This window comes from Amblyraja radiata, chromosome 1, assembly GCF_010909765.2.
Source record: "Amblyraja radiata isolate CabotCenter1 chromosome 1, sAmbRad1.1.pri, whole genome shotgun sequence".
Taxonomy (NCBI): domain Eukaryota; kingdom Metazoa; phylum Chordata; class Chondrichthyes; order Rajiformes; family Rajidae; genus Amblyraja; species Amblyraja radiata.
In genome coordinates this window covers 115,365,018-115,392,757 of record NC_045956.1, presented here as the reverse complement: position 1 = coordinate 115,392,757, position 27,740 = coordinate 115,365,018, and the positions used below count along the sequence as shown (strand labels likewise).

Below are 27,740 nucleotides of genomic sequence, written 5' to 3'. Positions count from 1 at the left end.
GTGGATAACCTCACATTTATCCACATTAAACTGAATCTGCCATGCATCTGCCCACTCACCCAACCTGTCCAAATCACCCTGCATTCTCATAGCATGCTCCTCACAGTTTACACTGCCACTCAGCTCAATGTATAAATTGAATACACTCAATCTATAAATCAAAGAAAATTGAGCAGATAAAATTAAAAATAACTAATTAGAGACAAAGTAAAAGGGACACAATTGCATTAAAATAAAAATATGCAGATTATAGAAACAGAATTCTGAAATTACAACTTTTTAATATACAAAATAAATATGACTAAAAATGTCATTAGACTTTTAAGAAAAAACCATGGAAACATAGAAACATAGAAAATAGGTGCAGGAGAGGCCATTCGGCCCTTCGAGCCAGCACCGCCATTCATTGCGATCATGGCTGATTGTCCCCAATCAATAACCCGTGCCTGCCTTCTCCCAATATCCCTTGATTCCACTAGCCCCTAAAGCTAAGATCCATATGCTTTGTGGGAATTCAATACACAACCTGATTTATGCATATGATTGCATAAGTGTGGGTAAAAGTTAGCATATTAGACTAAATCTAAATCAATGACCAACAAAAGTGAAAGGGAAAACTAACTGGTGAAAATATTGGCAGAGGTGTGTAGTAGAAAAGTGAAATAGATATTTGATATTAATTAGTTACAATGCTGTTAATTAAGTGAGCATGAAATATCTGGGCCCCATTAATACTTGTCTACTCCTAACCTAAATGCTTCTCCATTTATAGTTGTGATTTCAGCTGCAGGGCCCAAATTTCTGTAATTTTCACCCTAAATCTTTTCCCTTTCTTTTCTCTTTTGAAACTGTCCCAAAACCAAAATGGTTAACCAAACGTTTGGTCATCTGTCCAAATATCTCCTTAAGTGAAATAAGATATATACTTTCCAAAAGGTTTACAAAGGCATACTGGTCTGATTTAATTTTTTCAGCTGTAAAACAAAAGAGCTTTGATACTTTATAAGGTAACATGAAAAATAAATCAAGATCTTGTCTAACATTGTATTTAAAAAATACATTCTCAATAAATAACCTAACAAACTGTTCATGATGTTTTCTGTCAATACACCACATCTGGCCTAGAAACAGTGCAGCTGACAATTGCCAGTTAAGTTATTTATTTGGCTCCATTGAAACAAAGCTTTTCAGATTGTTAAAGGGAGCGTTAAAACCTCACTGATTGTCGCAACAGATTCCTGCTGCATTTACGTGTAGCAGACTTGGAAAAGCTACATTCCCTGCAAATGGTAACTCTGGTAAAATACTGTAGTTAATGGTGAGAGAAAAAAACTGGAGGGCTACTTCCTGGTGCTATGATCTGTTCTTGGAGAACTTAAATGGAGAACTCTTAAACTGTTCATAGGTTGAAAGGCCAAAAGGCAGTCCTATAATATGAATGGAACTAAAGGCTGGCTTTGCCAATAAATCTTCAGTACCCATTTATTTCCAGAGACCAGAAAGCCAAATGTTACATTGTCACATGTGTTACCAGGTTCTCGTTTCAAAAACAGTCTCCTGTTTTCATCCATGCACTTCACTACTATGGCTCACTTCGGAAGGAATGTTTTTTGTCTTTAAATCTTATCTATTGATAACATACAAGAGATGGGAACTCCCTGAGTTGGGTTTTGCATCTCTGGCTGAGTCACCTCATACCAAATATTAGAAAAGATGACCTGGCTCACAGAATCCTTGACACCATTGCACAGAAAAGTACTCTTCCGTTTGGCACTCCCTGGAAGCCACCGGTCCAATTCCTAGTTTACACTAATTAGCTGCATTGTAGTGTAATATGGAGCTAATTCCTGAAAAAAAATCGCTGCCAAGGGTACTATCTGGAACACTGATGGAATTAGAGCAACAATCGAGAATAGCTCCATCATTGAAACACACCAAAATACCAAAATGTGCACCTTTTTATTATGTAAACAGTTCATAAAATGGAAAGATTAATCGACAAAACCTATGTACAAACCTTTTCAAACAAAAATTATTCTGCCTTCATGCTTACCTCTTTAGTCGGATTCATTGGTTTTGTAAAGATGGTTTTCCAGTATGACCACACAAACATGATGAAAAGCAGATGGTAGAATACTAGACAAACAACTGGAAGAAAGGAGATCACAAAAAGAATCATATTCATTCTTGTGCATGAATGCGCCAGTCCTTCAACTTTATATTATTATGAAATCAACTGGGCAAATTTGATTTAAGATTAAATCTGGTACACCAATGCATTATAATAACAATATTTTAATAAACAATTAACAACAATAAATAAATGGCAGAGGAATTGAATAACTTTTTTTTTGCATCCGTCTGCACAGTGGAAGACACCAGCAATGTGCCTGAAATTCAAGAGAGTCAGAGGGTGGAAGTTAGTGTGGTGTCTATTGCCAGGGAGAAGATGTTTGGGAAGCTGAAGGTGGATAAGTCACCTGGGATGGATGGACTGCACCCTAGGGTTCTGAAAGAGGTGGCTTTAGAGATTGTGGAGGCATTGATTGTGATATTTCATGAATCACTAGAGTCAGGAGTGGTCCCAGATGAATGGAAAATTGCCAATATTATCCCGCTGCACAAACAGTGGGAACTATAAGCCGGTTAGTCTGACTTCAGTGGTTGGTAAGATTTTAGAGTCCATTATAAAGGATGAGGTTATGGAGTACTTAGAAGTTCACATAGAAGAAATAGGCTGAAGTCAGCACGGCTTTGTGAAGGGGAGGTCTTGCTTGACAACTTTGCTGGAATTCTTTGAAGAAATAGCAGGACAGACAAAGGAGAGTCAGTAGATGTTGTTTACTTTGATTTTCAGAAAGCCTTTGATAAGGTGCCACACGTGATGCTGCTAAAGAAGATGAGAGCCCACGGTATCAAAGGGCAGATACTAGCATGGACAGCAGGTTGGCTGGATGGCTGAAGACAAAAAGTGGCAATAAAGGGGGCTTTTTCTGGTTGGCTGCCAGTGACTAGCGGAGTTCCGGAGGGGTCACTGTGGGGCTGCTATTCTTCACGTTGTATACACTGATTTGGGCCAGGGGATTGAAGGCTTTGTGGCAAAGTTTGCGAATGATACAAACATAGGTGGAATGGCAGGTAGTGTAGAGAAAGCAGGATCTCTGCAGAAGGACTTGGACAGGTTGGGAGAGTGGGCAGGGAAGTGGCCGATGGAATATAGTGTAGCAAAGTGGATGCATTTTGGTAGTAGGAATAAAGATGTAGACTATTTTCTCAATGGGATGAGAATCCAGAAATCGGAGGTGCAAAGGGACTAGGAGGTGATGGAGCAGCATTCCCAAAAAGTTAATCTGCAAGTCGAATTGGTAGTAAAAAAAAGCAAACTCAATGCTAGAATTTTTTTCCAAGAGGGCTTGTATATAAAAACAGGGATGTAATATTGAGGGTCTCAAAGGTGCTGGTATGGCCGCATTCGGAATATTGTGAGCAATTATCGGCACCATATCTGAGGAAGGATGCACTGGTTCTGGAGAGGGTCCAGAGGTGGTTTACAAGAATGATCCCAGGAATGAGTAGGTTAACCTATGATGAGCATTAGTCAGCACTGGGCATGTATTTGCTGGATTTTAGAAGAATGAGGGAGGACCTCATTGAAACATACAGAATAGTGAAAGGCTTGGATAGAGTGGATGTGTTGAGGATGGGAGAGTCTAGGACTAGAGGTCATAGCCTCAGAATTAAAGGACATTCTTTTATGAACAAGATGAGCAGAAATGTCTTTAGTCAGAGGGTGGTGAATCTGTGGAATTCTTTGCCACAGAAGGGGGCCGTCAGTGGATATTTTTAAGGCAGAGATAGATAAATTCCTGATTAGTACAGGTGTCAGAGGTTATGGGGAGAAGGCAGGGGAATGGGGTTTGGAGGGAGAGATAGATCAGCCATGATTGAATGGCAGAATAGGCTCGATGGACCGAATGGCCCAATTCTACTCCTATTCCTTATGACCTTATGACATTTTGTTTTCAATACCAGCAGTGAAAATATATAATTGAACTGAAGATTAAATAAATACAAATTTACATAGAGAGAACTAGATAGGGCTCTTAAAGATAGCGGAGTCAGGGGATATGGGGAGAAGGTCTTAATTATTTTCTTTCACACAATGAGTTTCCAAACTAATAACTGTGACTTGAATTCGCCCCATTCCTACTATGTGTCTCAGCTTAATATTAGAGTTGCTTTCTAATTGTCATTGAATCTTATTTGATAAACAACTCTAAATTAAAAACGTACCTTTTTCTCCAATATTTTTCATTGATACTAAAAAGAAAAAGAAAAGATAAATTAAGCAAAGCCAAAGCAGTATGAAATATATATATATATATATATATATATATAATTTACAACTCCTTGGCTATTTGACCCTCATTTGCTGAAGCATCTCCTATCATTCTCCGATCATTAGATAATTTCCCTTCACCTCAAAGATTATTTGTGATACAGGTTGTTGGAAGGACAACCTGCTGATGACACAGTGAGAGTAACTGGACTGTGGAGTACTAAGGGACCAATAGATGATGTGTTTACCAATTAGTTTTTAGGTTTTGGGATGAATCAAGGGAATGACAGGGAAGAAAAGAATGACAAGTTAGAGGCAAACTAGATTACAAAACCACGAGAGAGAATAATACTAACATTTAAAACCAAAAACATAAAACCATCATGAAACAATATGCACTATACTGGACACCCAACATGAAAACAGAAAATATTTACAATATACACAGCGGTACTCAAGAAAGATCACCGACGCAGAATGTAGACTTGTTCTCTTTTGACAACAGCTGCCTGACTGGCTTACTATTTACAGCTATTGTTCCACCGTTCAACTGTTCCCTTTGTAAATGGAACATGCTGAAGCCATTCAGCAATGGTAACACCATTCTATATCTGGGATTTGTAGTTAGAATCCCACTAAAAGATGATCATTGTCTGGTACTTTTGTGGCAAGAATGTTGCTCGCCGCTTATCAGCCCATGCCTGAATGATATCTCAATTTTGCTGCATACAAGCATGGCTTGCTTCATTTGCTGAGGAGTTGCAATGAAATTGAGTACGGGTCCTGACCCAAAACATCGCTAATCCATGCTCCGCTGAGATGCTGTCTGACCCGCAGTTATTCCAGCACTGTGTGGCTTTTTTGTAAACCAGCATCTGCAGTTTCATGTGTCCACACTTCTGCCCTTGTCCTTCTTATAGCTACAGGTCATTGCTTGGGAAGGTGCTGTCAGAGTAGCTTAGGTGAGTGATTACAGTGCATTTTATAGATGGTACACTCTGCAGCCACTCAGCAATGGTAATGTTGACTGTATTGCTCTGCAATAGAGGTGGCACAATCTCAAACTGGTGACTTGACAATTATTCTACTATTGCCTTTAACCTTTATAGAAAATAGCTTCATAAATATAAATAATGGTGTCTATTTTAGAATGTTCCGCTTTGTTTAAGTTTCCAGTATTTGCAGGTTTTTATTTCTCCTCACATTTTATTTGGAACACTGCTGCTTTAATACACACGCACTGTCAATTACCCACAGTTGTTCAACCATTGATGCCAAAAGCTTCAAGGCATGGAAATGCAAGAAGTATTGTTGACTGTTGACAATTACAACTGAAAACCATTTATCCTGGGTGCTAGCAACATTTGTCAAATATATTTTCTGTGTCAGAATTGCTTTGTATCGTATAGTAGAGATCTGAAAATAACCTAGTATAACTGATAATTTATGCATTATTAGTTTTGTTTATTTGTTGTTCTGTTAATGTGTTAGGAAAGCTACTATAAGAATTTCATTATTCCAGTCCCAGTGCATATGACAATTAAACACTTTTGAAAGAAACTAAATCATTGTTTTCAACAACATTTCTACACTTTTCCATGAGTCAATGCGTCACAGCGCAGAAAACTGGCCCCTCAGTCGCCCTGGTCTATGCTGACCATTTTTACGATTCCCATTTATTAGTATTTGGTTTATAGCTTAATATGTATGCAATGCAAAGAAAATAACATATAACGTGTGTTAAAGATCCAAAACTACCTGAATGTATTAAAGCTGGAAGTTAAATTAACCCCCTCCTCTGGCTATTCGTCCAACTCAAATCATTATGGCCTAAGGTAAAGATTTAATAACCAAATGCCAATATCACCGTTATATTCTTCCATACCATTCACATTCAATATCTCCCTCTCTAAGGGTACCACTCAGCCATTATGAAAATGGGAGCATTTTAACTGGCCTGGATCAACATAAATAAGTTACATGTTAAAAAATATGCATGTAATTCATCTTGAGGTTTAATCCAAGATGCTAAACCTGTTCGAAAATCAAAGGCAACATAGACCCACATTTCCAAAGTGCATTGCCAGATTACTTTAATTTGGTTTAGTTTAGAGATACATCATACAAATAGGCCCTTTGACTCACCTAGTCCACGCTGACCAGCAATCACCTGTACATTATTCTATCGTACACACTAGGGGCAATTGTTATAGAAGCCAATAAACCCACAAACCTGCCGTCTTTGGAATGTGGGAGGAAACTGGAGCACCGAAGAAAATCCAAGCGGTCACAGGGACAATGTGCAAACTCCTTACAGATAGCACCCGTAGTCAGGATCAAACCCGGGTCTCTGGTGTTGTAAGGCAGCAACTCTACCGCTGCACCACCGTGCTACCCTCCTGCAGTGCAGATTCCAAATTATATTTGAAGAAGGGTTTCGACCCGAAACGTTGCCTATTTCCTTCGCTACATGGATGCTACCTCACCCGCTGAGTTTCTCCAGCATTTTTGTCTACATTCCAAATTATATTGATATCATTAAGCAACTAACCTGATACAAATGTGCACAATAAGACTTTATCTTCATGAATGGTGCGCTAAAAGAATCATTCAAATTCAATCAATAAACCAGTCATCATAGACCTAAATAAAAATAAGTACATCAACATTTCCAAGACCTAATAGCATTAGGCAGATCTATTGACCAGTTGCTATTTAAACAGGCACAATGTAACATAATAAGCCTCTTATTGATGTTTCATGCACATTCATGCAACCTTTAAAGGGTCACATTTAACTAAAACGACATTTAAGATTTCTATGTTTAGAAGCATCTAAAAAAAATTCCAAATTTATTTACCACATTGCATAAACATTTGAAGGCTCTGCAGCTTAATTTTAAGTCTATTAATCAATAAACAGAAATATCCTGAAATTATCACTTAAATGTGTAGGAGGGAACTGCAGATGCTGGTTTACACCAAAGATAGACACAAAATGCTGAAGTGACTCAGCAGAACAGGCAGCATCTTTGGAGAGAAGGAATGGGTGACTTTTCGAGACAAGACCCTTGCTCTACCCAAAAAGTCACCCATTCCTTCTCTCCAGAGATGCTGCCTGTACGGCTGAGTTAGTCCAGCATTTTGTGTCTATAATCACCTAAACCTTAATTTAACTTCCAAAGTCAATCTAAGCTGCAGTTAATAATAGAAAATTCCTCAAATGAAATTTGAAATGCAAGCGCTTTCCATAATGCCTTGATGTTATCGATAATTCACTCTCTTGGTGATTGTCATTAATAAATAAGGATACTCTCTGTATCCTTATTTTTTTTTTCTATCTACAATCATAATATTTCATGTTTCGATGGTGAGGCCCTGTAATTCATTGTTGGAATGGGTACACTGGAACATGCTGTGAAGTTGCTGTGCCATATTGACTACACCCACCAGAACTTCATTAGCACAACTTGCAAAATACATAGCATTTAAATGGTGCCAAAACATTATTTTGTGCACAAAAATGGTGAGTTAAATCAGAAGCCAGTGCAATCAAATTACCTTGATGAAAGTCACAACTGCACCTCTTACGGCACAGAAACAGGCCCCTTGACCTTCTGAGTCCACACATCATTAACCGTCCACTTACACAAATCCCACAATTAATCCTATTTTATTCTCCCACATTCTTTTCAATTCTCCTCAGATTCTACCACGCACAATAAGGACAAATTACAGTGGATAATTAAGCAGATAACCTATGCCTTAGGGATGTGGGAGGATGAAGCACCCGGAGCAGAATAGTGAAAGGCTTGGATAGACAGGATGTGAAGAGGATGTTTCCACTAGAGGGAAAGTCTAGGTCATAGCCTCAGTATTAAAGGACGTTCTTTTAGGAAGGAGATGAGGAGGAATTTCTTTAATCAGAGGGTGGTGAATCTGTGGAATTATTTACCACAGAAGGCTGTGGAGACTGTCAATGGATATATTCAAGGCAGAGATATTTTGTTTCTTGATTAGTATGAGTGTCAGAGGTTATGGGGAGAAGGCAGGAGAATGGGGTTAGGAGGGAGAGATAGATCAGCCATGATTGAATGGCGGAGTAGACTTGATGGGAAATCACATAGAATGTGCAAATTCACAACACCTGAGGAGCGTACTGAACCTCCTTCCTTGGAAGCATGGGGCAGCAGCTCCATTGGTGAGCCACGGTGTGAAAGAAAAAAATCTACATCACTTGCAACTTTCTATATCAATGCCATATATCAACTTTCTTTTTTTTAAAAGCTTTACACTGTACCTCAGTACACATGACAATAATAATAAACTAAACTAAACTAAACTAAAAAGAAATACTTAATCACATCAGGAACACAGGAGACAGCTACAAACAGTGAGACATATAGTAGGTGGCACTCGGAACGATTTGGAGGCCAGATTGAAGGCTACTGTGACACTCACACCTATAGACAAAGCAGCCAGCATGTGGGTATTTGGCTGGAGCCATGAATCTGCGCTCCATGGCTCAGTGGTGTATTTTATTAGAGAACGTCCAGCCTCTGGTTACATTGTACCTTTCACTTCTGGAGAATGATTTCATCTGGTAAAGTCTTGGATGATGGGCCTTCCAAACCAGCGCCTTTTCCCCTGCTGCTCAGAAGGAGGCATTACCTTCAGGTGCTCTCCCCACATTCTGCTGGAGGCTGAATGGGAACACTCACTACCCAGCAGGAACAAAGCCTTAACCAATGACAGGATTTTGCTGGCTTTACCTTGCACTAAAAGTTATTCCGTTATCATGTTTCTTTGCTCTGTAAATGGATTGATTGGAATCATGTATTGTCTTTCTGCTGACTGGTTAGCACACAACAAAATGCTTCTCACTGTACCTCAGTACATGTGACAATAAACTAAACTGACCATGTGGTTCAATTCCAGAGTCCAGAGTCCCTCAAAACATAACCAGCTCTTCTCATTTATGCAAGTATTTATTGAATCCATTACATTGTGTATGTGTATGTGTTTGGGGAGAAGATGGTTGATTCCTAGCAATCAGACTGGGGACATTTTCTGTGCGTGACTTGTATTGTGTGATATGTGCATTTAAATTCCTTGTTTTGGGGATCAGGTGTCACATCAGCATCCAATGATTCTGACGTCCACTGCATGCTCAGTATGTTTCTGTACGCATTCATCCAGATTAGTCCATTTTGACAAACGCCACAGGGATCATCACAATATATAATGTGGTACCAAAAATTAGCAGTAATTGCGCCTCGTATTTTTTTTACTGTTTCCCCTTATTGAAGTCTCCTTCTGCATCTACCTATCATGGGCCCTTACGATCTTATATGTTTCAGTAAGATCATCTCTCGTTCTTCTGAACTAAAAAATACAGGTCTAGCTTTTTTTTTGAAAGCTGTTTGTGACAGGACAACCCTGATTGCAGTAATTAGGCCAGTGAATCTCTTCTGGACTGCCTCCAAGAATAATATAGAAGGAGACCATTGCTGTACAGTATATACTAAGTGTGACCTAACCAACAACCAGTACAGTTGTAAGAATACAACAACACCACATTGCAAGGAATGGCCAATTTACACAATTTACCTTCCTAGGTATATGCATGACAAAATCCACACAAATTAAAATGATTATGTGATAGAGGGGGAGGCTGCAAGCTGAAAATATTATAGAAAAAGCTTTAACATTTTGAACAATATCTAATCACTTAATATGTGCCTTTTTAAACATTTTCTATAATATTGTGTGAGTGTATCTGTTGGACCTCAGACCTTTCTTTTAAATACAAAGTCAACAATGATTTGTCAAGATAGGCATGTGATTGCACTCGTCTCTGTTTCCATGCAACTCATTTCTATATGCTCCCATTAGCTGACAAAGTGTGCCTGGATCACAGATAGCTCCATAGCAACTGCCAATGTTAAGGATATACAACAATGGAAAAAAACACTCTCATCTTTGCTTCTTCACCAGAAACCTGAAAGCCCAACCCAAAAAATGGTGAATATTACTGAAGGAAGGTTGCTGTTTCATACAAAGATTAGTCATGTTCAAAATGGTGTTGGAAATGGAAATTTACATTGCAGCTGCTTTAATAATAATAATAATAATAAACTTTATTATGGACTCAAGGTCCAGACAAGGGGCAACATTACATTAAAAATGCATTGCATATCAAATATCATAAATATATATAAAATCATGGTATATCACATAAAAACATCATAATTTATATTTAACAAAAACCCACAATACTTAAGTTAAAAATCCAGATTAAAAGATGATCAATGTCCTACAACGAGACAACGATACCAGTGTCTCCACAACTGGGATTCGTAGCGTGTAGTGCTAACCCTTATGTTTGTCAAGGCCACAATAAGCACATTTTTAGAGTCATTTATCCTGCAAATGAATTTATACATGTGGTGTCTTAGGATAGCTTCTAAAGTACTGACTCCTGCAACCACAAACATATTACTGGCGCTACACCATCTAGGTTGCCTTAGCAGTGTTCTCATGGCATCGTTATATGCCACCTTTAGTCTCTGCATACTTGTCTTTAAATAGTTCGACCACAGGTGCGCAGTGTAGAGGGGTGTGCAGTATGCTCTAAATAGCGACATCTTCACCACAGCTGCACACGCACCAAATTTACGCAAGAGGATATTTGCCTGTACATACAGCATGCGTCGTTGCCTATAAATATCCTCATCATCTGTCATTTGTTCTGTAATAATATGCCCTAGATATTTTATCTTATTACAGACACTAAGATTGTTGTCAGACAATTTAAAAACAGGATATTTTAGGCATTTATCCTCTTTGGTTCTACAGACCATAACAGCACTCTTACTAGCATTATATTTAATGTCATGTTCCACACCATACACGGAACATATAGTAAGGAGCTGCTGGAGACCAGCGCTAGATGGACTAAAGACCACAAGATCATCTGCATACATAATATGGTTCACTAAAATATTACCAATCACACACCCAGTGTTACAGGCTTTCAATTGTTTAGACAGATCATCAATATATAGATTAAAAAGGACTGGGGACAAAATTCCCCCTTGTCTAACACCATTGCTAACCCCAAATGGGGCTGAGACCCTATTGCCCCATTTTATTTGCATAGTCTGGTGGGCATACCAGTAGGCCAGAATTCTAACATTGTATTCAGTCACCCCGCTTTGACTCATTTTACCAAACAGCTTTCTGTGATTAACACGGTCAAAGGCTTTGGAAGCATCAATAAGGCACATAAGGATTGAAGAGTGTTTGCCTCTATATTTGTTTACAATCTCCTTTAGGGCATATATGCATAAGTCAGTGCCATGTTTAGCTTTAAAGCCAAACTGGTTATCTGTGGAGTTAACAAACTCATTTATTCTATCCAGCAGAACTCTTTCTAAGACTTTTGACAATATGCTGGCTAAAGCTATGGGCCTGTAATTATTTAGGCTGCCTACTTTACCAGCTTTGTCCTTAATGACCGGCACTAACAGGACAGGCAACATTGAGTCTGGTAACAAGCCATGAATCATAAAGCCAGTAAAACAAATAGCTAGGAGAGGAACTATCCTCATACTCGCATACTTAAGACCACATTGTTCTTGAATCTTTTATTGCCGAACAAACGTGCATTAATATATTTTTTTAATGTGTTCACTAGATTAGCTTAGCATTGCTAAATGAGTGTGTAAAGAGACAAATTGAATTACTAAAATTTAAATAGATAATCAGATAGACAAAGTACTTTTACCAACCAGCAACCATTTTGCCACAGAAAATTCACCCTCAAGAGTGTGGATATACCATACACCTTCAAATTATATTTTAGAGTCTAAAGATCAGGTTTATACTGGCATCAAACTGCGAGGATTTACTGAGGTTGAAACAATGGTAACGGTATGACAGATATTTCATGACAAATGGCACAGAATTTATTTCATGCAAAATGGGTAAAAATTGCTTCCTCACTAAGTGAACAGATTTTAAAAGTCTCAGCAATACAGTTAAATTCGGAATTGGTTGTAACCACAGCAACAAGTAAATGCTCCATTTTACATCCATGTATTCGAGGGAGATCCACGCTAGATCAAATCTCCATCACTGTAAGGCAAGCTTAATATAAGTATTTACAAAATAACAAGAAAAATAGACTGTAAACTTTACGACTATCATCCTGCCAAACAACAGAATGACTTCCTTCACTTTAACAAATAATTTCCTGTGCATAATGATTCATCATGAAATTAAAATAGAAATGCTGGTACAGAAATGTAAATGATTATTAAATAACTTTTAAAATCATTTACAGCTGAGAAAGCAGATGGAACCAATTGGTAAAGCAATATATATACCGGTGGAATCCAGATACATTTGTTTCCTCCATAATTAATACATTTGGGTATATTTAGAAATTTTAATCGGAAAGGCTGACAGTGAATGGCAAATTCTTCATATACATCATTGACCTTACAAGTAGAGTGTAGGTAAGGATCATTTTGGAATAGTAAAATTATTGGATAACCTGGTTCCAATTGTTGGATAACCCACCTAGTTCCATCTACCCAAACACCCTTCCCCATTTGGCTCCACCTATCACCTGCAAGCCCTTGTTCCAACTCTTGCTCCCAGCTGGTTCCATTATAACCCCCCTAACTGGTTCCATCATACCTCCCCTCTACATAGTTCCATCATACCCCTCTACATAGTTCCATCATACCCCTCTACCTGGTGCCATCATACCCTCCCTACGTGGTTTCACCTGTCACTATCCCATCCACCTGCTACGTACTGGCAATCTTTCCTATTGCCACTCAGTCCTGATGCAGAGTTGATCCAAAGCAATCGGTAAAAGCAAAAAGGTTTGGCCTGAAACTTTGCCCATTTCCTTCGTTCCATAGATGCTGCCTCACCCGCTGAGTTTCACCAGCACTTTTGTCTACCTGCAATGATTTATACCTTCCTTCTCCACAGATGCTGCTTGATAGAGTACTTCCAACATACTATTATTGTATCCACATACATACAATTGCCTGAATTTGTGAACATTGAGCTGTGGCTATGTTTCACAATATCAACAGCCCCTGAATATCTGAAGCAAAGTTGTAGATGAACCACTAAAAACTAAATTATTTGCAGTAAAGATTTACTTGTAAACTACCAAGATATAACACACTTGCAAGGATAATTTTTTGATACCAGCTGGAACTAACAACCATGCTAATTATTCTCCAGAGTCTCCTGCCATATGTGTAGATTGCAATCTGTGAAGCCTTTTTATCATCTAGTTTTGCTGTAACTCAAGGCAGATACTCAAGCGTGCCAGTATTCTGCTAGAAATCAATTGGTGGTTTGACCCAGAAGTAATGGACAATGTTAGTTATTAACAGAATTTCATGCATGTCCTGTCCTAAATATTTATTAATTTTAAGACAATGCTTTAATTTCAACAACCCAATGTTTTGGCATTATAAAAGTTGTATTTTTCATTCAGTAATTTTCTGTTTTGAACATTTTCCCCTCAGGCACTAGGTAACAAAGGCACTACAACAGTAGGCACATTTTTATCTTCTGTGATCCTTGCATACAACTTAATGCATCCGAAGCATAAATAATATTCCTCTGCCAAAAGCAAGTTAGCAACACTGTTTGGTTATAGCTATGTCACATAATCTAGGCTAACATATTGGTGCAACACTGATGGTCTACTGTTATGTAAGATGCCATTTTTTAGATCATGCATTAAACATAGAAACATGGAAAATAGGTGCAGGAGGAGGCCATTCGGCCCTTCTAGCCAGCACCACCATTCATTGTGATCATGGCTGATCGTCCCCAATCCATAATCTGTGCCCGCCTTCTCCCCATACCCCTTGATTCCACTAGCCCCTAGAGCTCTATCTAACTCTCTCTTAAATCCATCCAGTGATTTGGCCTCCACTGCCCTCTGTGGCAGGGAATTCCACAAATTCACAACTCTCTGGGTGAAAATGTTTTTTCTCACCTCAGTCTTAAATGACGTCCCCTTTATTCTAAGACTGTGGCCCCTGGTTCTGGACTCGCCCAACATTGGGAACATTTTTCCTGCATCTAGCTTGTCCAGTCCTTTTATAATTTTATATGTTTCTATAAGATCCTCCTCATCCTTCTAAACTCCAGTCAATATAAGCCAAGTCTTTTCAATCTTTCCTCATATGACAGTCCCGCCATCCCAGGGATCAATCTCGTGAACCTACGCTGCACTGCCTCAACACAAGGATGTTCTTCCTCAAATTAGAAGACCAAAACTGTACACAATACTCCAGAGGTGGTCTTACCAGAGCCCTATACAACTGCAGAAGAACCTCTCTACTCCTATACTGAAATCCTCTTGTTATGAAGGCCATAAAGGTCTGCTCTCTCAGGCAGATGTAAAATATCCAGTGACATTGTTGAAAAATGAACTGGGGAGCTTTCCTGACACCCTGGCCAATATTTATCCTACAACCAACACCAACTGTTGTGCAACATTGTGCTAAATATTAAACCTCCCTGCATACAAACTGGTTGCAATGTTCACAACACAGCACCAGGACATCATGAGATTTCATGTGGTAATAAATAAGCACTAAATAAGGCTTTATTTGTAGTCATATGATTAAAAAATATTATGCTTAGTGCCAGTAAAATATTAAATGTTCAATTTCAAGACGGGTGCATTTTGAGATAAGCTGGAAAAGGAATAGCTGAATGCAGAGGCTTGCTGCGTTTCTGCAGTGGTCAGTTCAACCACAACGTGTTGCTACAATGTGGTATCTCAACTAAAACTAATGGCACAAACAGGGCATTGCAACAGTACACTACACAAACACGTCCTTGGGTGTCAGCCTCCATATAAAATAAAAACATCCAGAAATAAGGTTTCTGGATCAAACACTTTACTTCTGGAACGTGCATAGGTACACAAACATACACTATTCAAACGATTTATCCCTAGATTGGTTATTTGCAGCTTTTCACCAAATAGCTAAATTAAATTTTAAAATGTCAAACTGGCATGAATCAATTCCTCCAAAACTGAGATGTATGCCATATTTGAAACAAAAAAAATATTTTAAAAGTAAATGCTGAAAATAAAGAGAACTATTAGTATCCAGAATAATACCAGGCTTGCAACCGCACTCAAGCTAATACATGTGTGTGTTTCTTATGTGTAGGAAAGAACTGTAGATGCTGGTTTAAATCGAAGATAGACACAAAATGCTGGAGTAACTCAGCGGGATAGGCAGCATCTCATGTAGTTCTTAAATGTTTTACAGATTCGCAACAGTGTGTTTTATTTCTCTAAGAATCCTCAGAGCAAAACAAACATATCGGTACTTATCAACACATTTAACTTTAGTATGCATTATATGCACGAAAGGAACGTTGTATCTTACCGATGACAGTGAAACAGTTTTTGTTTCCCCAAATAGAGAATACTGTTTAATTAATTTCAGAACTTTGTTACAATGAGTATACATTTTTGTACACCTTTTTGGACTGTGTGTGAAACCTATATGCCACAAAGTATGTATTTTCTACAAAGATCTGTTAGTATGTATCTTGGCAGACACGCAACGTGATTAGCATTTAGATTCAGCTCAGGAATCTGAGACACTACAAATGTAGTTTATTGTTCTTTACACAGCCACATATTTTGTACGTCATTGCAACCTGATTATTTTGAGATAAACTTTCCAAATTAAAACGATGTTCTGTTACGAATATTGTCATGTGGCATTAGGCGAATCTCGACTATCACTGAGTTTTGCAAAATAGTTTTGCATAATAATCCCTTTAGATTAAAGCTCTAACGTGCTTTATTGCGTAGGTGAAATATGGTATCGGCTGAAATTTAATTTGGTTATAAACAAATGTCAATATGGGAGTTGTACTGTATCTGAAATTACCCCGCCTAAACTATATTAAAACTAGGTCACACGATTATGGAAAATCAGGAAAAAATAACCCGATAATCGATTTCCCCAAGTGCCAGGAATTATCCAATTACACCAGGAAAGACACGTTCTTTATATGCGATTCTTGTGCCATTAACCAGGATAAGACGTCCTGCTTTATCTCCACACGGATCCGAATATAAATTGAACACCTTTGCAGTGGGCATGGGATCGGCAGCCGCAACCACATAAAATGGTGATGAGAAGACCCGCCGACTGTTTACAAACACCACACCGCGGAGCAGGAGGGGCTGAGATGAACCGTGGGGGCGGGAGGAGCTCGGGGGAGCGGGGCTGGGGGTCAAGGGGAGTGGGGGTGAGGGGCTGCGGAGCTCGGGGAGAGTGGGGAGGGGGAGAGTGAGGATGGGTAGGGGGAGTGTGAGAGGAGGGAGAGTGGGGAGCGTGTGGATGGGGAGAGTGGGGAGGGGGAGAGTGAGGATGGGTAGGTGGAGAGTGAGAGGAGGGAGAGTGGGGAGCGTGTGGATGGGGAGAGTGGGGAGGGGGAGAGCGGGCAGGCCGGGGGACAAGGGAAGTCAAGAGTGGGGGGAGGATGGAGAAAGGTAGCGGCTGGGACGGCAGAAATTGGAGAGAGGGGGCAGATGAGACCCGGGAGATGGGCGGGCGGTGGGGAGAGACAAGGGGAAAGAGGAGTTTGGGATTTGGGAGAAAAGCCGCAGCGGGAGCTGAGGAGCGAGAATTACACCAATGAGAGTGGGAGGTCGGGAGGGACATGGGGGTGGGAGAGCCTCTGGGAGGATGGGGAATGAGGGAAGGGAGACTGGGAGAATGGGGAGCGAGGGGGACGGGGAGAGAGACCCTGGGAGGATGAGGAATGAGAGGGAGTGAGGAATGGGGCTGAGGGGCGGGCGAGGCTGTGGGCAGGGGATGGGATGAGGAGCGGGCGAGATGTGGGAGCGGGTCGGTTGCTGCTGCAGCCGGGCTGGAGGTTTGACAAGGGGCATCCTTGTAGAGCGGCGGGACGCGGCGAGCTCTGCTCTGCTCTGTTCCTCCTGCCTTACCCACGCACAGCTGGACGACATAGGCGTAGTAGGACCAGCAGGCGATGAGCCCGATGAAGAGGACGGGCACCCAGTACAAGACCCGCTGGCACCTCTTCAGGGTGCGGGACCGCGACGGCGCCATCTTCTCCGGGCGGGCGGGCGCAGTTTCTCTCCAATTTCGCGGCGCTGGAGCTGGAGCTGGTGCTGGAGCTGGTGCTGGTGCTGGAGCTGGTGCTGGTGGTGGCGGCGGCGGCGGCGGCTCGTCCGCTGAGCACTCGGTCTCCCCGCGACTGAGCGCCGGCCCCGGCACCGTCACACTGCAGAGCGCCGGCACGCCGCGGCCGGGCATCACATGGACTGTAGCGCAGACACCACATTGATCAGCCGACCGACCATTCTCTACCCTTTTTTGTTTTTTGCGAAGCCTTGGAAGCCTCAGCAGTAAAATCTTTTTGAAAGAATTCAAGCAAACGAATAATCAATCCCGAAATTATTAAAGAGCATAAGAAAGAAGAATTGTATATATATATATCTGTTTTAAAAATTAGGAGCCACATTGACTCGTTCAGGGTCATTTTAACAAGATCATGGTTGGTTGGGTGGTTAATTGGCCTCTGTAAATTATTTCTGCTATAATTCAGATTGGAGTTGATGAGTTGGTGAGAGGCAATGGGCTGCAGGGTAATAAGCTGGGATAGGAATTGCACATTTACTGCAGATGCTGGAAACGACCAACAACAAATCGAAATATCAGACTTCGAATCAGTCACAACATGAACTGTCACCTGTCTATTTCCCTCCACAGATGCTGACTGGTTTGCTGAGTTCTTCCTGCAATTTTTTTTGCAGGTTGAATAGAAATGAAACGTGAGCTGGAATAGACTAGAATAGCCTCATTTTACGTTGTAAGGAAATGTGAGAAATAGGATCATAAAAACATGTAATATTTATATGTTATGGCTTTCTGCATATGCATGTAAAATATTTAGAGCATTTTCTAATTAGGGCCACAGGACTACAAATACTGTCATAACTCAATGCTTAATTGCTGAGAATGAGTTGATGTTTAAAAATGTAATCGTGCATTGTCCATTTGCTCACTCGGTGTACTCCGCCATTCAATGAGATCGTGGCTGATCTTTAATCTCAATGTACCAACAATTTGAGTTGTGAATTTCTGTTACTGTGATAGACCCTCGGATTATCATATGCTTCATGCTATGGTGTTGGCTTGATTCTGTGAATGATGGGTTAGAAGAGACTACTTTTATTGTATTGTTTACAGTGTACTATGTTTACATATTCTGTTGTGCTGCTGCAAGTAACAATTTCATTGTTCTATCTGAGACATATGACAATAAAACACTCTTGACTCTCTTGATTACTCGTGAACAAATTTAACTGTGGATCTTGACAAGGTAGCATGAGCAATTATCTTCAGTGTGAATACATTCCTTCAGTTACCACTGCGATAATCTTTTTTTCTCACAGATCACAATTCCAGGATGCAAAATGAGCAATTTTACTATCAGACTGTGTGCATAGTTGAATGTTGTTTATGAAATCAAATTCTTATTGCTGACACACTGCTTGCCACATGAATCATCTAATATTGGTAATAGAAGTGTGATCATCACACTGCAACATTTGGATGACTGATTCTTTGTTACAGCTAATGGCAGTCGTGTTTAGGCACCTCAACTAGATGCAAGAGAGGATGGACCAACTTGGACATGTGTCCAAATATAGAGTCATGGAACCGTACAACATGGCAACAGGTCCTTCAACCCAACTTGTCCATACCAACTAGCTGGAGTTTTTATGGACATTTTCAACCTCTCACTTCTGAGGTCTGAGGTTCCCACCTGCTTTAAAAGGGCATCAATTATACCAGTGCCCAAGAAGAGTAAGGTGACGTGCCTCAATGACTATCGACCAGTGGCACTCACGCCGGTGGTGATGAAGTGCTTTGAGAGGTTGATCATGGAGCGAATCAACTCCTACCTTGACGAAAACCTGAACCCACTGCAGTTCGCTTGCCGCCACAACAGATCAACGGTGGATGCGATCTCGCTGGCCTTCCACTCCGCTCTGGACCACATGGACAACAAAAACTCATATGTCAGGCTGTTATTCATCGATTACAGCTCGGCATTTAACACAATCATCCCCTCCAAGCTGGTTACCAAACTCGCAGAACTGGGTCTCTGCGCATCACTCTGCAATTGGATCCTCGACTTCCTCATTCATAGACCAGTCTGTTCGTATTGGTGGAAATGTGTCAGCCTCGATAACAATCAGCACGGGAGCACCTCAAGGCTGCGTGCTCAGCCCCTTGCTGTACTCACTCTATACCCATGACTGCATAGCCAATCACAGTGCGAACTCCATCATCAAGTTCGCTGACGACCCCACTGTTGTGGGGCGTATCACTGATGGGGATGAGTCAGAGTATAGGAGAGATCGAGCAACTGTCCACATGGTGCCAGCGCAATAACCTGGCCCTCAACACCAGCAAAACCAAGGAACTGATTGTGGACTTTGGAAAGAGTAGGAGGGGGACCCACAGCCCCATTTATATCAACGGGTCGATGGTTGAAAGGGTCAAGAGCTTCAAATTCCTGGGCGTGCACATCTCTGAACATCTTTCCTGGTCCGAGAACACTAATGCAATTATCAAGAAAGCTCATCAGCGCCTCTACTTCCTGAGAAGATTACGGAGAGTCGGTTTGTCAAGGAAGACTCTCTCTAACTTCTACAGGTGCACAGTAGAGCATGCTGACCGGTTACATCGTGGCTTGGTTCGGCAATTTGAGCCCCCTGGAGAGGAAAAGACTACAACAAGTAGTAAACACTACCCAGTCCATCATCGGCTCTGACCTTTCTTCCATCGAGGGGATTTATCACAGTCACTGCCTCAAAAAGGCTGGCAGTATCATCAAAGACCCACACCATCCTGGCCACACACTCATCTCCCTGCTACCTTCAGGTAAAAGGTACAGGAGCCTGAAGACTGCAACAACCAGGTTCAGGAATAGCTACTTCCCCACAGCCATCAGGCTATTAAACCTGGCTCGGACAAAATTCTGATTATTAATAATCCATTTTCTGTTATTTGCACTTTATCAGTTTATTTATTCATGTGTGTATATATTTATATCATGGTATATGGACACACTTATCTGTTTTGTAGTAAATGCCTACTATGTTCTGTGTGCTGAAGCAAAGCAAGAATTTCATTGTCCTATACTGGGACACATGACAATAAACTCACTTGAACTTGAACCAAGGTGCCCCATCTAAGTTAGTCCCATATGCCCACATTTGGCTCATATCCCTCTAAACCTTTCCTATCTATAAAATGTAGATTTAATAGATAGGAAAGTCGATTTTCCACCATTCTGTATGAACGTTTGAACTATCAGCAGAGCATTTCCAAGTATTCTCAGAAGACATACTTTCACCAAGGTACGTGCAGCAGACAAGTCATTGTGAAAGCCACTGCCAGAATTGTTATTAGCGAAACAATAATAGAAAATTGAAAGCAATTAACAATGTGCATAATTTGTAAGGAATGCAAATTTATATCGCCCAAAAGCAAAAGACACAAATTGGAGGCAAATTAAAAATATACAAAAGAAGCAAATTATGCAAAAAACTGAAGATACCAAAATTGGCAGTGCTGTTGATTGTGGGAAGATAGTCTTAGGTTATAGAAATATATTCATCAATTGGCAAAATGGGCAGAGGACTGGAACATGGAATTTAATCCGTAAAAGTGTGAGATGATGAACTTAGAGAGGATGAATAATTGAACATTGAAATATACAATGAAATGTGGGCCCCTCGGTAGTATTGACAAAATGTGCAGAAGTCCAAGGATGTCTGAAGTTGTTAGTACAGGTAGATAAGGCAAAGATTTTGTAGATAGGAAAGTCAAGAGGGAGTTAGAGTTTTCAAGCGGGAGTTAGATTTGGCTGTTGGGGCTAAAGGAATCAAGGGATATGGGGAAAAGCAGGAATGGGTCCTAACTTTAGATGATCAGCCATGACCATATTGAATGACACTGCTGGCTTGAAGGGCCGAATGGCCTACTCCTGCACCTATTTTTCCGTTTCTATAAGGTGATGAAGGCGGCATTTTTTTAGCTGGGACATAGCTCGTCCATAGGCGAGCTTTCAATAGCTAGAACAGAATAAAAGAGCTGAGAGGTTATGGTTCAGCTTTGTAAAGCATTGACTAAGAGGGTACCTACCATATAGAGATGTACAAAATAATGAATAATATAGACAGGGAAGATAGTGGGAACGTTTTTCTTGTAACACCGGTGTCAAAAACTAGAGGACATGTTAAGGTAAGGGAAATAAATATTTATTTCACCTACAGAGAGGTTGTTGGGTTCTGGAAAGTACTGCATGAGTCTAACAACTTTTAAGAAATATTTAGATCAACACTTGAACTGGCAAGGCATAAAGATTATGGACCAAGGGTTGGTAAGTAGGATTATTGTCGACATGTAGTTGATAGTTAGCATTGAAATACTTGGGTGACAGCCTTGTTTACAGCATATGTCATATGGCTCCATGACTGACAAAACAAAGATGTTGTAACTACTCGATATCTGTGGAAACAGGCACTTAACATTTCAGGAGAATTATACTTTGTCAGAACTGGGAAAATACTGTAATTGTTTACATTACACCAACTAGAGTAGTATTTCATGCAAAGTGACTTTTCAAGATACCACAGAGAACTGTTAAGAACAAAGAAATTAAATTATTTTCACTGTTTACAAGTTTTGAATTTGGGAAGTTAGTCAACAAATTTGAGCCAGAAGTTCATTAGGAACCATCAACATAGCAGAAAGTGGTGAAAACTTAAAATTCCCTTCTACAAATAGCAATTGACACCAGATCAATTGCATAGATAAAATTGAGTCTAAAGGTTTTTTGTTAACCAAAGTTAAAGAAGAGTTTGGAATATGGAGTTAGGCCACAAATCAATCCCGTTTAACAGGCTTACGAAGCTAAATTAAACCAGATGCAAATGATAACGTTCTATTATATATTTTTATTTTCTGTACCAGTCCATGACATTTTAATCACATATGTGGATGAATCCACTCTGTAGTTTCGGGTCCGGAAGTGGCGGCGCTTCCCTGCAGCTGCGGCTCGCTGGCAGACCGTTGTCTTTTCTTTTTTTTTGTTTTCTTTTTTGTCCTGTTTTAGTTAATTTTAGGTTATTTATTAGGTGTTGTGTGGGGGGGGGAGAAACATGAATCTCTTCCTTCGGGGGGATGCGACCTTTTCGCGGTGGCGGCGACCCGACTTCCGACCCGACTTAGAGCCTCGGCCGCGGGGCCAGTGGACGACATCGTCGGGAGATCGCGGGTCCCAGGATGGTGACCTGTTTTCCAGAGCTCCTGCAATGACAGCTTCGTCCGCTGGACTGGAGGGTGGCAGCTTCGGCAGCTTCGCCGCCCCGGGCTGCGGAGTTTGAACCGGCTCATTCGCGGAGCTCAGATTCGGCCGCGGGACTTACTTACCATCACCTGGCAGGGTCGCAACATCGGAAGCCTAGATCGCCTCAACGCAGAGGGAGAACAGGAGGGAAGAGACAAGGACTTTAAGACTTTTGCCTTCCATCACAGTGAGGAGGACCTGGTGGACTCACTATGGTGAATGTTAAATCTGTGTTTATTGTGTGTTTTGTTATTTTATTCTATGTTATGACTGCAAGGCACAAAATTTCGTTCAGACTGAAAAGTCTGAATGACAATAAAGGATACTTTACTTTACTTTTTAGTTCCACAGCATCTAGGTTTTCACCATGTAGAAATTAATTCTCTAACCTATAACTCTAAAGAGAGCAACTTCACATTTTCCTATATAGATTAATTTGCTGCAATTGTGCCTGGCACTTCATTCATTAATTCCTCTCAATTTAACAGCCATTTTGTGTCTTGAAGGAAGGACTGAGTGAGATGGTTGATGGTTATCAAGAATTCCCTAGATTTGGTTAACATAGAAAATAGAACAGTACAGCACAAGAACAGGCCCTTTAGACCACAATGTATGTGCCAAACATGATGCAAAGACCATTTATTTTCTAATTGCACTCAATCCATTCCCTGCATATTCATATGCCAATCCAAAAGTCATTAAATGCCACTATCGTATCTGCCTCATCCACCACCCCTGACAGCACGTTCCAGGGATTCACCAGCATCTGTATAAAAATGTTCCTTTGCACATCTCCTTTAAACTTTGCCCCTCTCACCTTCAAGCTCTGTCCTCTAATGCTTGAATTTTCCATTCTGGTATAAAGGTTCTGACAGTCTACCCTTTCCATGCCTCTCATAAGGTGCCATTAAATTAAAAAATGGCAAATGTGACTAATATATTGAAAAGAAGGAATTATTTTGAAGGAAGGGATACAGGAACCATGAAACAAGAGCGGTTCATTTAACAGGCATTTTTGGAAAATATTGTAAGTTACTATTGAATAAATTATAGTAGGGCACTAACTAGAATTCAAGATAATTAAGCAACATCAAAGGATTTGTGATTGGAAACTCGTGTTGACCATTTTATTGGAGTTATTTGAAAGAGGAACATATGCTGTGAATAAAAAGGAACAGGTGGATAGAACCATGATTTTAAGAAGGCATTTGATAAATACCACATCAAAGGTTATTGCAGAAAATAAAATATTATGGTGTAGGATGTAACAGCTTGCTATGGGTAGAAGTTTAACTAACCAACAAGAAACAAAGGCATAAATATGAGCTTTTCTGGTTGGCAGAATGTAACAAGTAGTTTGCCAAAGGGATTAATGGTAAGGTTTCATCAATTTACGTAAGTGTTTTGAGGAACCAACGCAACGGTTAGTCAATTTAGTAATGACACAGAGGTAAGTAGGAAAGTAAAGGACATAAGGATGCTACAGAGAGTTTTTACATTGGTGGAATGAGAGGGCTAAGATCTGGGAAATTGAATGTAATGGGGAAAAAAGTGAAATTCGTCATTCTTCACAAAAATATAAAGATGGAGAGTTCTAAATTACAGAGTAATCTGGTGATCCTTGTGCATGGTTTGCAAATAATTAGAATACAGCAAGTAATTAGAAAACCTAGCAAAAATGTATTGTTTATTGCCAGGGAAATTGAATACAAATGTTGGAGACAGTTTGTTTTGGTTATATATTACATTAGTGAGGTCTCATCTTGGAAGCAGTTAAGGTGAACGAGACTGATACTGAAATGAGCAAGTTCTCTTACAAGGAATGATTGAACAGGCGAAAGCTTACTTCGGCTTAAGTTTAGAAGTATGAGAGAATACTTGATTGAATCACAAGATCCCAAGCCATCTTGACAGGATAGATGTGAATAGATGTTACCTCATGCTGGAGAGGTTAGAACCTGGGATGACACTTTAGACTTTAGCAATAGAGTGGAAACAGGCCCTTTGGCTCACCGAGTCCACACTTACTTAAGAAAAACAAGGGTCACCCATTTAAGATGTCAATGAGGATACATTCTTCTTTGCATGTGTGAGTCTTTCAGACACAAGAGACCGCAGAAGCTGAAATCTGGTGCAAATGAAAACGGATGGATAATTCAGTGGGTCGAGCAGCATCAGTGGGGGAAAGTGAATTGTTGACGTTACACGTTGAGCCCTTGCTTTTCCAGATCAGGTTGTGAGAATTTGAAACTATTGCGGCAATGGACGCATAATCTAAATATTTTAAGGCCAAACATAAAGAAACATAGTAGAAACAAGGAACTGCAGATGCTGGTTTACGAAAAGGGCACAAAGTGCTGGAGTAACTCAGTGGGTCAGACAGCATCTCTGGAATATATGTATAGGTGACTTTTCAGATCGGGAATCTTTCTTGGAGAAATGCTGTCTGACCCGTTGAGTTACTGCAGCACTTTGTGCCCTTTTTTATAGATAGATTCTTGATGGGCAATGGGGTGAAAATGGGAATACTGAATTGAGGCTAAAATTAGATCAGCTGTGAATTTACCAAATGGTGGAGTGGTCTCAAGGGGCCAAATTAACTACCCTGCCCCAATTTATATTTTTGTATTTGTGATACTCTTTTCTACTTCCTTGAAAGTCTATCTCGTCTTTGAGCTTTGACATACTTCAGTACGATTATTTAAAAGTTTTGATTTAATTTTGGCATATCCTCATCACTGTTATGATCTTCCTTTCCTGAGGATGTAAAAACACATACCTGCCAGTTATTTGCATTTATAAAAATGGCATCTATTTTTTCTGAAGGTGCGGTCAACATTGCTCTGACAACCATATTTTCTTTTCTATATGTACAATTTTCATATTTCATGTATATTTTCATAACTCTTTTCATTCTTATAATTGTCATCTTTTGCAGCTTTTTTGAAGTCTCATCAATATCTACTTTTTAAAAATATGCTATTCATTAGTTGTGGCATTTCTTCAGACATTCATGGTACCGTTTTGTCAAGTGGAACATTCTTGGCAATTTTAATAAAGCAAGTGGAACACTTAAAGTTTCTCCATTAAATTATTATTTTAAAATCTTCCAACTGATCTATTGCTTTACCAGTTAGCAGATTTGCTAAGAATGCCTTATAATCTTTATGGGCTCGAAATTTTATTGGTGCAGCATTCACATGCGTTGCTTATCAAAAACTCAATTCTATTCAAGTTGCCAAATTTATTCTGGCTCCTCTATAATATGCATACACATGAAGGTGTCTTGACAAATAAACAATAGTTTCAGCAGTAACAATAAAGTCCTATTGGAACTAAAAATAAACAATTGTTCAACTGAAAAAAAATGTTTTTTTAGTCATTCTCCTCTCCAAAATAAATTTCTTAAATAATGCAAATCAATTAAATTACAAATGAAAGGTTATTAAAGCAAATTTTGTAAATGTAGATGATACTTCATTTATTTTTCATTGTTATTAAAGTGTTGTTTACATCATACAATTCACTGCCTCAGTAAATTTGTTTTAATGCACAGACAAGCAGGAGACTTTGGTATTTAAAGAGCTGCATATTTAAAATAAACGACCAAGTACATGCTTTATCCCAGCCTGAAAGGACACAACGTGCTGGAGTAAGCGGTTCAAGCAGCATCTCCGGTGGACATGGGAAGGTGACATTCTGAGCTGGGATTCTTCTTCAGAAGGGAAAGAAAACTTGGAGAGAGGAGAGGCAGGAGAAAGCATGGCAGGTAATATTGCACACAGGCAAAGAGGGATTTTAATCAACAGATGGTTGGGATAAAGGCCAGAGATAAAAGCAGGTGTGAGACAGGTTGGGAGTTCCAAATTCTGAAGCCAGAGGAAGCAATGTAGGAAGTGGGAAGAAATAGGTGGGAGTCCAGGTGGGGCATAGGAGAAGGGAGGGGGGAGAAGGGGGCAAGTCTGGAGGAGAGGGTTTGTTGGAGGTTATCTAAAATGGGAGAATTCAATGTTCATATTGTTGGGTTGTAAGCTGTCCAAGTGGAATACGAGGTGCTGTTCCTCGTTAGTGTACGGCTTCACTCTAGCAATGGAGGTGGCCTAGGACAGAAAGGTCAGTATGGAAATGGGAGTTAAAATGGTTAGTAAAGGGAGATCCAGTAGGTCTAGCAGACCAAGTGCAAATGTTTAGCGAAACAGTCACCAAATCTATTCTAGGTTTTGCCGATGTACAGGAGCCAACATTGGGAACATCGGATGAAATAGATAAGGATAGAAGAGGTGCATGTGAACCTTCCAGCCTACTGGATTTGATAAGGAAGTCAAATACCTTGTAACCTTTTTATAATAAGCAATTTATATATGTAATAATGTTGCTAGTTTAAAGATACAGCATGGAAATAGGCCCAAGTCCAAGGACCAGCAATCCCCACACACTATCAGTATCCTACACACTAGGGACAGTTTACATTTATACCAAGCAAATTAACCTACATACCTGTACGCCTTAGGACTGTGGGGGGAAACCAAAGCTTCTCTGAGAAAACTCACGCAGGTCATGGGGAGAACATACAAACTCCATACAGCCAGCACCCATAGTCAGGCTCAAACCCGAGTCTCCAGCAATGTAAGGCAGCAACTCTACCGCCGAGTACTTAAGACCTAATAGGTTCACTCTTGTTTCATTTCCCACAGATCATGGGGAGTATTTTCAGTATTTTGTTTTGTAGCATATTTCTAGAATCCTCAGTATTGCTTTAGTTATTTGAAAATTATGTGGAATCTTGTTGTTAAAAGTTAATGTCACAGTGGTTTTTTGTATGGTCTGACAGGTTTCCCCATTTTTGTGTTTTTCTAATATCAAAAAGTGCTACAAAGTTATGAATATTGCTGTGAATGGTAATTTATAATCTATACATAACTCTG

At 40.0% G+C, this 27,740-nt stretch overlaps 1 protein-coding gene across 2 annotated transcripts in view; it reads right to left on the bottom strand.

Moving 5' to 3' along the window:
• The window catches only part of zdhhc2 (zinc finger DHHC-type palmitoyltransferase 2), a 70,469-nt gene extending 52,825 nt beyond the window's left edge, over positions 1-17,644 (bottom strand). For both annotated transcript variants that reach the window (XM_033029307.1, XM_033029299.1), the window contains exons 1-3: positions 17,372-17,644; positions 4,294-4,320; positions 2,054-2,148 (exon numbers count right to left, since the gene is read on the bottom strand). In XM_033029307.1, the coding sequence (XP_032885198.1) occupies positions 2,054-2,148; positions 4,294-4,320; positions 17,372-17,495 (246 nt within the window). In that variant the 5' untranslated portion in view covers positions 17,496-17,644. The remainder of the gene's footprint in view (positions 1-2,053; positions 2,149-4,293; positions 4,321-17,371) is intronic.
• Positions 17,645-27,740: the final 10,096 nt, after the last annotated feature.